Source organism: Osmerus eperlanus, chromosome 8 (genome assembly GCF_963692335.1).
Source record: "Osmerus eperlanus chromosome 8, fOsmEpe2.1, whole genome shotgun sequence".
Classification (NCBI taxonomy): domain Eukaryota; kingdom Metazoa; phylum Chordata; class Actinopteri; order Osmeriformes; family Osmeridae; genus Osmerus; species Osmerus eperlanus.
This window is the reverse complement of record NC_085025.1, coordinates 16,843,544-16,853,829: the sequence shown is the minus strand read 5'-3', so window position 1 is coordinate 16,853,829 and position 10,286 is coordinate 16,843,544. Positions and strand designations below refer to the sequence as shown.

General features: G+C 40.6%; 2 protein-coding genes across 4 annotated transcripts; both read right to left on the bottom strand.

The window, feature by feature from the left end:
- Positions 1 to 729: 729 nt before the first annotated feature.
- LOC134025494 (uncharacterized) lies at positions 730 to 4,141 on the bottom strand. 3 transcript variants are annotated; one of them, XM_062468541.1, is made up of 5 exons: positions 3,786 to 4,141; positions 3,450 to 3,618; positions 3,240 to 3,371; positions 1,189 to 1,232; positions 730 to 1,116 (listed from the first exon to the last, which is right to left on the bottom strand). In XM_062468541.1, coding segments are annotated over exons 1-4 (630 nt in total). In that variant the 5' UTR covers positions 4,114 to 4,141; the 3' UTR covers positions 730 to 1,116; positions 1,189 to 1,231. The 3 variants fall into 3 exon arrangements, with proteins under 3 accessions (XP_062324525.1, XP_062324524.1, XP_062324523.1); XM_062468540.1 differs by having other exon boundaries at positions 730 to 1,096; XM_062468539.1 differs by having other exon boundaries at positions 730 to 1,232.
- Positions 4,142 to 4,260: 119 nt separating this feature from the next.
- On the bottom strand, positions 4,261 to 6,855 carry LOC134024869 (uncharacterized). Its single transcript, XM_062467589.1, has 3 exons — positions 6,598 to 6,855; positions 4,919 to 5,131; positions 4,261 to 4,828 (listed from the first exon to the last, which is right to left on the bottom strand). The coding sequence occupies exons 2-3, from the start codon at positions 5,127 to 5,129 to the stop codon at positions 4,263 to 4,265; spliced, it is 777 nt and encodes a 258-aa protein (XP_062323573.1). The 5' UTR covers positions 5,130 to 5,131; positions 6,598 to 6,855; the 3' UTR covers positions 4,261 to 4,262.
- Between the last annotated feature and the right edge of the window lie 3,431 nt (positions 6,856 to 10,286).

The following is a 10,286-nucleotide window of genomic DNA, read 5'->3' as shown; positions in this document are numbered from 1 at the left end:
TATGGTGACCATGTATAAGGCATTACGGTATGATTTTTGAGAACTGTAAAATGCAATGTTTAAAATTGTGTTATTTACAGTAAATTACTATTCTAAAAAGTATATGTCATAAACCTGTTTACAGTAATTTGCTGTCAATATAACAGGCGGAATGTAAACTATCTTACAGTAAACTACCGTAATAAATATAGTGACCATGTATAAGACATTACGGTATGATTTTTTAGGAACTATAAATTTCATGGTTGAAAACTGTTTTTCCAACAGTAAATTACTATGTAAAAACCAGATCTATTGTAAACCAGTTTACAGTAATTTTCTTTTAAAATAACAGCAATACTATGAACCTTTTTACGGTAAACACAAAAAATTGTATAATTTACAGTAAATTACTGGCAGCTGTGGTTGCCAGAATTTTACCATAAAAAATACAGTGATAACATATAGAACATTACGGTATGCCAGTAAATTTCACAGTTGAAAATGTTTTTTGTTTGTGGTAAATCTCTATGGAAAAACATATATTGTTAACCTAATATAATGTAAACTTTCAAATCAATTCCAATGCATCAATAACCAAGCAAACTTACTGCTAGTACCATAAATACTTCAACTTACTGAATATTGTGTAATAAGGAAAGGTTGCTTCTGGGAACAAAAACCAAGTCAAAACTGGAAAGCACAACTCAAACTTTAATCAAGTCACGGATGTTCAGCTGATGTGCAGCTTCCAACAAAAATGGCAACAAAATAGCTGTTGCCTTGATCTTAGTGTTCAAGTAATAACTTCTTATTGTTTGACTTACTGAAAGTACAGCCTTTAACAAAAAATACACAAAATTGCTGCTTATTGCTCGTGTAATCAAAAGGCATTAGTAATTCAACAGAAAATGCACAATGAGCCAGTTTACATAAATTTAACAAAATCGCTTATTTTAACCCTTAAGTCGACCGAAAAGAAAGAATACAGAAAATTATTATTATTGTGTATACCGTTTCATACCAGTTTATACAGCTGGCGCTGTGCGGTCAGACAACAGTTCAGTTGGATAGGTCCGTCTTTAACATGTCCCTCTCCAATCCTGGTCAGCGAGATCTGCGATGAGGGTAAGGACCCTTAAGTTGACCGAAAAGAAAGAATACTGAAAATTATGATCATTTGCAGCCCTTGTGTATACTGTTTCATACCAGTTTATACAGCTGGCGCTGTGCGGTCAGACAACAGTTCAGTTGGATAGGTCCATCTTTAACCTTTGTGTGGTGTTCATATTTTAGTTACTCAGCCAGTGTTCGTGGGTCTGCTGGACCCGCTGCATTTTGGGGTTTTTAATTCAACACAATCAAACAATTTTAAGTTAAAATACTCAACAGATGTTTACTTCATCTCAATCAAAAGCAATATAAACAGCATATAGTGTTAATAGTTGCCCTTTACCTTTGTTAGATCACATTTAGGAACTAAAGTGCTTCTCGTTTTTTTTTATTTTATATAAAATGTGATAAAAAAGAAAATCAGTTATAATCAAAATAACAAGAAAAACAATCAACAAATTTACAAATGAAGGAAGGTTTTTCATAACTATAGATTTTTATTTAGGCTATTTGAACTTCATTAGAATTTTTTTTTAAATTGTCGCATATGATGTTGTGTCCACTGAGTCCCTGAGTCATGTCCAGGACAACTCTCATTCCTTGATTTTTTTCAGGGGCTCCTCCATCAGGCTTCCCTGTGTATACTTGTAAGTTCCAAGCATATGAGGAAGTGGCATCACAGGCAGCCCAGATCTTTATGCCATATTTTGCAGGTTTAGATGGTATATACTGCCTAAAGGGGCAGCGCCCCCTAAATGGCATCAGCTGCTCATCGATGGTGACATTCGGCCCAGGGTTGTAAAACAGGGGGAGGCGTTGCACCCACTTGTCCCACACTGTCCTGATGGCAGCTAGCTTGTCTCTCTGCCGTCGAGCTGGTCTGTCATCTCGGTTATCAAACTGGATAACCCTAGAAATGATGTGGAAGTTTTCCAGGGACATTGTTGCCCGGAAAATTTCTCTGCCCGTTTCTGCATCCCACAGGGATTCTGTGGATTCCCCTTTGGACTTGAAAACTCCCGCAAGGATGAGAACCCCAAAGTAGGCATGTAAGTGGGTTTGGTCCATCTCCTTCCACCTTTCTCCAAACACACGCCTTCCTTCCAAATTAGTGGAATCCAGAATAATTTTCTGGATTGAATCCGTGATGAAAAGCTCAAAAGCAGACTTGGTGTCCTGCACATGAGTTACTGCCATCCGTGTTGGCCCTGGTTGCATCCTTATGACATTGGCAGCCATGCGGGGTGGCTCATTTTTTGGGCAAGAAGACCATTCAATTTCATATTTTTTTGACATCCATATTTCTCCCCTTTCTATATGATGACGGTCTTGTTCTGGTCCTTGAGCTGGCTGCTGATGGGCTGGTCCTTGAGCTGGCTGCTCATGGGCTGGTCCTTGTGCTGGCTGCTGATGGGCTGGTCCTGTGGCTCGTCTTCGTTTTTGGAGTAGCTGATGATCAATCTCATCCTCTTCTTCAAAGTCACTGTCAGACTCTGAATTTTCAGAAATGTGATCCTCACATTCTGAAATCTCTTCCTCTACTTCATCGTCAAAAGCTTCTCTCTCTTCCAAAATCAGTTGCATTGCCCTCTGAGCAGACAATCTTTTCGCCATCTTGATCAGTTGTGATAAGGAACCACACTGGCAAAGCTATATTTATATTGTCCCGCCCCCAATTTGCTGCTGGGATAGAGTATGAGCAAATAAATATTGGTTCCCGCAAGACAGAGGGTAAAATGTGCGGGAATGTGAGAGCAGACAGGTGCGGTACTTGAATTTGTCAACAATGTTGCAACCTTGTGCGGGACGGCAGGGGCAGAAACACAAAACTCACACACGCGCACACACACACACACTAACAGCAGGCCCAGACAAGAGGAGGACAGAGTGAAGGTACACAGGACCTACAATTTCCACACTCTTATTAGCCCTGGGTCCAGTGGACCCAAACATCCTGTATGTAATATAAATGTGTAGGGGGGGTGTACGGTGTGTGGTCATTGAAAATGTGTTCTGATATATGTTCTTCACAGAAAATGAGCCAAGGCCAATGAGTCTGAGTTTGAAAACATAATTTATCGTATCATTTTTCTTTTGATAAAAAGTGAAAACGGGTCCCACAGACCCGAACACCACACAAGGGTTAACATGTCCCTCTCCAATCCTGGTCAGCGAGATCTGCGATGAGGGTGAGGACTCTTGGGTTCACCGACAGCTGTTTCTTGTTCTTCTTTGTTTCAACTTTTGTGCCCCTCTCCGGATTGATCATGAAGAAACACCTTTGAACATAATTTCATAATCAAGGAATCTTTTTATTTTATTATCTAATAAAAATATAAATAAAAACACTTATTTACCTCTGAATGAACTCAAGTGTGGAGCCCAGATCCACGGGATAATGGATATTGAGGCAGTAGTAGGTTCCAAACATCAAACAGATGGCAGAGATGAAGTTGGGGATGTGGTCATTCACGACCTTGCCATCTACACTTAGCATAAACTGTCTTGAGGCATAGCAAGACGTTCCTGCAAAGAACAGACAGGTAGAATAACAGACCAGCCATTACCATCCAGAAGAAGTCTTACCAAAATTGCTAGGCTTTGAAGCAGTACTTTAAAACATGACAGTGAATGACAGTTTTCATGTAATACTTCCTAACATTAGCTTAATGAAACTGATTATCAACACTTACCACATACAATGATGCATGGTGTCACAGGCAAGCTTTCCACTTGTACTTCGTTTGCCAGACATGTTTGTTCCACATAGTGGAAGAGGTTCTCCTCTTTTTCATTAAAGTACGAGAGAAGAAGGAGTATCATATCCTTGACATCTTCTGAGCAGCCCTCTAACGGTCCTCTCAGAATTTCCAGCTTTGTGACAGCCTGAAGAACTCTTTTGCTCTTGTCTGCACAAAAGGTTCTCATTAAGTCCAGAAGCCGTTTTCCCTTTTTTTCAACATTGGTGAGGAAAGTCTCTTTCAGTGATATGCCAGTGAGCTCTTGGAAGTGGACTGTCATGCCAATCTCCTGGAACAAAAAAGGCCAGTCCTCCACGAGGGATTGCAGATCTGTTCCCTGGTTTATCTCTTTACGTTGGGAGTAGTAGGTACACTTCATTAGAGTTTCTACCTCGCCTGGGGTGAAGTTAGTCTGTTCACTGAGCGCTTTCATTTGGTCTTCTCTTGTTGGCTTTCTGGTGTCTCACTCACTGGCATATATTTCATGTCCCACTTTATGCAACCATAGGTGTCCTGCTTAGCTGCCCTTTGTTCAGCTGGGATTTCATCTGTTTCGTACTCTTCTGACCCCTGTTTGCGCTTCTTAATCCTTGGTGTTGAAGACCGCTTCACATTTTCAATCCGGGCTTGTAATTGCTTGACTAGTGAGTGATATCCTTGTCCAATCACATCACCTGCTATGACATCTTGCAGTGACTGTGGATACTTTGCAACCATTTTTTTGGCAACTTCTATGGAGGCTTTTGTATTGGGAGAGGCACAGGCTTCCATCATGAAATTAACAACAATCCGGACCATTTCTCTGCGTAGCCATGGACTTGGCCTTTTCCCCCTCTCTAAACACTGCATCAAGCCTTCAGGAAACTTTGTCCATGGGATCTGGAAGTCGTCAACCCAGTCTGCAGCAGTAATCGACGGGGAGAGACTGACTGAAGAGCATGTTGAGGAAGATGGAGGAGACAATGCTGACTGGCTATGGCCTTCATTGGTTTGTGCTGTAAAGAATGGAATCAACAAAATGTATTTAAAGTATGTTTTATCCTTAGTTCAGACCTACTTCAAAAAAGGTTGTCAGAATTACTTACTGGTTTGTTTCCAGGCAGCTACCAATCTTCTTGCTTGAATTGGTCTCAGTGTTGAAAGCAGATCAGCTTCCTGGATGAAGTGAAAATCCTCGCTGGTCTCTACCCCCAATGATTGGAGTGTCTCCACTAAATTATCCAATACTGAGGCTGGGAGGTCTGGTATCACATTTGTGATGGCACTGCGAATGTTGATTTTCTCTGGATTATCCATTTCTGAGTATGTAAGTGATTAAAGCACAATTAACCACAGAATGACAGTCCAAGACAGTTAACAATGTGATAACACACTGTGTTTCAAAGGAACTATTTGGTTTCATATAAGATGGCAATGGATAGAAATCAATCAAGTCACTGATGTTCAGACACTGCATCTTTTCATTGTCTTTCCTAACTGAGTAAAGGTGGTAGTCAGAAAGGAATTCTGCTGTGTACACTGACATCAGAAAATGAACAGTGTCATTTTTAATCAAAATGAGCACTAGTTCACCAAACTGCACTGAGTCAATGTTCCCTGTGATAAGGAATTGCCCTTTTTTATATGACGTTCCCTTATACAGAATTTCTACTGTGACCTTTGTGTTGGTCTCAGTGAAGCCAAATTGTCTGACTGCATCTTGAATGGCTTTACTGTATAGTCCTGAGTAAAATGGACAACCATCTTTAACTTGGAAGACAGCCTTGCCCGATCCTGCTGAAAGATACGCATGTAACAGCTGATGTCTTTCAGACAGAGTAAGACAGAGGTTTTTGAAATTTTTCAAATTCCTTGCACATCTCTTGAAATAACTGTGCTTACTTTCAAAGCGCATTGTCCATAATCTGATCAGGGGTCCACATTTCAGAATCATTTCTGGGTAGTGACGTAAATAATGATGCTTTGGTTTCAGGCAACATTCTGGGAATAGAGCTTTTCTTGACTCTAAATATTCTTGAATAAGAACTGTCACGGCCACAGCCGTGCCCCCCCCGGTTTCAGTTTTTTGCCCTGCCCTAGTGTTTCCCTGTCATTGTCTTCATCTGTTCTCGTTAGCGTTATTGTGTCCACCTGTGTGTCGTTTGGTTCTGTGTATTTAGGTTTCTGTTTTGTGTCCAGTCTTTGTCTTGTCCTTACCATACCTGTCCGTGTTAGTACCCTATCTGTTCCCAGTTTTGAGAATAAAACCCTTGTTTCTGCTATGCCTGCCGACTCCCCTGCGTTTGGGTCCAACCCCACCTCACGCTGTGACAAAGAACATCAAGGTATGCAACCTGAGGGACAGAGATTTTCTGAGCACATATCATGTCCACAATGTCTTTCAGCTGCAGAGTCAACTGCCACACATTATCTGCTTTATCTTCCACTCTGTCACCAATTATGAGAGGCAAAAGCCTTAGAAAATTCCAATTCTGTACAGCTTGACCTGAGAGTTTAGTTCCATGGGGGCTGACCTCACATGGTTTTGTAGAAGCATCGGAAGCGCAGTATTTAAACTGTTTAATCCGTCGATTCATAATGGAATAAGTGAACCAAGCCTTTTTCTTTATGAAATACTTAAGATACAGTGCAACATCGTAAGACAAAACACCCTCAAAGATGTCGTGTCCCAGACAAGGTGGCAAACCTGGCAGACAGACATTAAAGTATTTCAAAGAATTAAAGACCGACTTAAACTTTACTCCTTCCACATCTGTGGATGTACCTTCGGTCTGGAGGCGATCAACAGCAGAATTGTAGTTCTCAATAGTCCTCTCTGGTCCACACAGATTTGGATCACCCTGAAAGTCAGATCTGTTTATTAAGCAGTACCTACAGAAATATTTTGAGGTGCTGAAATTTTCAGTGAATCCACCGATGCAATGGGAGCCCAAATTATCTCCAGCAATGCAATACAAGGTTCCCTTGACTGTTTCATTTGATACAACAATCCCATTATCCTCCAATTCCTTCAAGTCTGTTATTAGTTCAGAGAACACCTTAGCATGCCCAAACGCTTTGAAATCTTTCTCTCTACACAATAACACAAGTGACATGTGGTCTGTATCAGACCGTACATTAAGTGGTAAGTTGGCAACAGATGCATAGACAGCTAAAACTTTATGTCTTGTCTTGGCAGAGCCTAAAGGGTTAACTACTTCGAAGGCATCCTGGTATAGAACTAACTTGACACATGATGGATTTTGAGAACAAAAATCATTGTTTTTGAATATCTGACCATCCCTAATGTCACTTAGAACATCTGAAGGAGATTCGGGTGAGTGCTCTCCTGACACACAGTTCTGCCACTGATCAGATTCTAACAAACATTTCAAAGTCTCTCTCACAGGCACATAATAGGCAAACCTATCTATCCTGTTCTCATCTCTTCCTAAAAATATTTTCTTGGGCTCCACATAGTTGAATTTTTCTTTGAAAGACTTGGCTCTTGAATAATCTGTTCGCATTGGCCCTGTATGACATGCAGTGAACAGATCAAATCCCTTGACAGCCTCACAAACCTTGGTTATGTCCTCATCTGATAATGAGGTGTCATTTTTTAGCAGTGAACTAAGTTTACTCAAAGTATATGTTTGACCCAACTCATTTATGTTTTGCATTTCCTCAACAATGTTCTGTATAGTTGAAGCAGGCAGAAGGATCTGCCCCTGCAATCTCAAGTAGAACAAACTCGCGTTTCTAAGATAAAGATCACTGAAATTTTCAGATATGTCCAAATCGACTTCATCTGTGCCTGTCGCTGGACCTGCATCACAGTGAGGGACAATGTCACCTGACTCAGGTGGAGTAGATGTTGACGGATGAGAAGCAGATTCTCTATACACATCACTTACACTGCTGTCTGTAAAACCTCTGTGCTTCCGTGACATATGCGCGGTAAATGAAGACTTGACTCGGACATCTGTATTACATCCTCTAACTGGACAACTTACAGCACGTCCTTCTACAATATGCTCCTTCAAGTGAGCAATCAGTTCATGGGTATCTTGACACTGGCGTTCACACAAGGCCACTGCACATTTAAAAGTGGTAACAGCCGTCCAGACTGTTTCATTAGCAGATACAACATTATGCCTCCGGTAAAAATGAGCCTTAAAAGCTCCATACCTGCAAAATGTCTGCTTGCATCCATCTCCAAAGCACTTAAATAAACAGCGAGGTTCGTTTCTGTGGAGTTTGCAGTGAAGCACATAACCTCTCAAAGTCTTAAGAGACTTACCACAGAAATCACAATTTACCATTGTGTATGTTCGACACAACATACACAATGTGGCAAAAGACCATTTAACCCAACTAACATTTAGCAAAATTAACACATTTTGTTAAGTTAAGCAAAACTAACATTCACCTTTCAAGCAAGGGCAACACAAAACGGCAGAAAAGCCCGCGTTGTAGAGCTAGCATACCTATGTTAACTAGCCTAACATTATTACAAAGCTTTGTTTGCTATCACGCTGGAACAAATTCTTTAGACATGCAGACATATCTAATGAAGATAATTTTACCACCGTGCTCTTAAGTCGAGTTGTGCCATCACAAAATAGAGCTAGCTAGCTAGCTAGTTAGTTAATCCTCGAAGAAAAAAAAAACTGCATCCACATGCAGAAAAGTTAACGGTTTGAATTGTGTGACCTTAACGTGACAAAAGACAATTCAACTCAACTAACATTTAGCAAAATAACACATTTTGTAAAGTTAAGGAAAACTAAAATCCACCTTTTAAGCGAGGGCAACACAAAACTGCAGAAAAGACCGCGTTAAATTTAACCTGATGCATGTAGCTAGAGCTAGCACACCTAGCCTATGTAAACTAAACTAACATTAGCTACAAAGCTTTGTTTGCTATCACAGTGGAACCAATTCTTTAGACATGGACACATATCTAAAAGATAATTTTACCACAGTGCTCTTTAGTCTCGTTGTGCCATCACAAATTAATCCTCAGAAGAAAACCCCAAAATGCCTCACCTTAGCTGTTTGAATTGTGTGACCGTTACGTTGCGCGTGTCTCTTTCTCCTGTGTGTGTGTGTTTGTGCGTGCGCGCGCGTCTCTGCCTCCGTCACTGGTTGGCGGGCCTCAGCAGAGTGCACACAATATTCTCCAAATACTCTGCAGTTACAGCAGTATGGAAGCAAATCGTTACCAAAATTCGTTACCAAAATAAGAATGTGGCTGCATTATTTGACTCATAAATGAAATTAGTAATCAATCATCCTATTTGCATTTTAATTTTCTTCTTCAAGAGTGCTCAATCTTTCACTTAATTAAAATGAAAAAGAAATAGACATTTGAGATTTAATTTTCAAAACATGCCCCAGCAAATAGATACCAAAATTCAATTTTAAATGTAAAATTTGAAAATTAAAATGCATTTCCAGAAATGCATTTTCATTTTAAGAATGTGGCTGCAAAATCCTGACCACAATTCAAATTCAAATGCATTTCCAGAAATGCATTTTCATTTTCAAGAACGTGGCTGCAAAATCGTGACCACAATTCAAATTCAAATACATTTCCAGAAATGCATTTTCATTTTAAGAACGTGGCTGCAAAATCGTGACCACAATTCAAATTCAAATGCATTTGCAGAAATGCAAAATGAACGAAAAAGCATTCTGAGCGGCGCAGCAGAGTCACGTCAGTAGCCGCTCTTCTTCAGCTCCCTGCTGACCGAGCTACCCATCTTGTTCGGTAGGGAGCGGTGTGCACATCTGCATTGCAATTACATTGCAAATGTGCCGGGAAATTGATTGAATTGCCGGGTCTTTAGAGGACGCATCACAGACTGAGCAACTTGATGTCAAACAATGACTAAAACAGTGGCAGAGCTACTATTAATGTGTAAATCTGTGACGGCAGAGTATGCAGCCAAGCTCTCTATGACTTGTTCTACTCGGTCACGGGCATCAGACTCAGATATATTATTAGATTCTACCTGTTCAGCTAATTCTAACAGTGTTTGCACAATTTGAGGGAGCGCCATGGTCTGTGATGCGTCCTCTAAAGCAGCGGTCCCCAACCTTTTTTGCGCCACGGACCGCTTTCGTGTAAGACATATTTTCACGGACCGGCAGAACGGACTGGGAGGAAAGATAGGCCCTGGACAGCTGCGCTGCTAATGCATGTACATTCTGGGTTTGATCCTAGTCAGTGACTTCCACACCTAATGCGAGCGCGCGGAGCGCGCGAGAAAAATAGTTTAGCTGATTTGAGCGAAAAATAGTTTTTGGAGTTTTATGTAAAATAAACAGCCGTTTTTTCAATTGACCCATCTTTAAGTTTCTTAGCCTGGTTTTCCATCGTTATATTGTTACTATCTAGCTTTCGATGTGTCAGTCCCACTGTTGTGTGTGACTATAAGCTACGACAGTGACACCCGAAGTGCGTTCCTT

What these genes read in the sequence shown, in the direction of transcription:
- LOC134024869 (XM_062467589.1), bottom strand. Translation starts at nt 5,129, where the DNA reads ATGGATAATCCAGAGAAAATCAACATTCGCAGTGCCATCACAAATGTG. An exon ending in AGCTGCCTGGAAACAAACCA is followed by an intron (nt 4,829 to 4,918) that starts GTAAGTAATTCT and finishes CATTCTTTACAG; the next exon opens with CACAAACCAATGAAGGCCAT.
- LOC134025494 (XM_062468539.1), bottom strand. Translation starts at nt 4,113, where the DNA reads ATGACAGTCCACTTCCAAGAGCTCACTGGCATATCACTGAAAGAGACT. An exon ending in ACCATGCATCATTGTATGTG is followed by an intron (nt 3,619 to 3,785) that starts GTAAGTGTTGAT and finishes TGTTCTTTGCAG; the next exon opens with GAACGTCTTGCTATGCCTCA. An exon ending in ACACTTGAGTTCATTCAGAG is followed by an intron (nt 3,372 to 3,449) that starts GTAAATAAGTGT and finishes TTATGTTCAAAG; the next exon opens with GTGTTTCTTCATGATCAATC.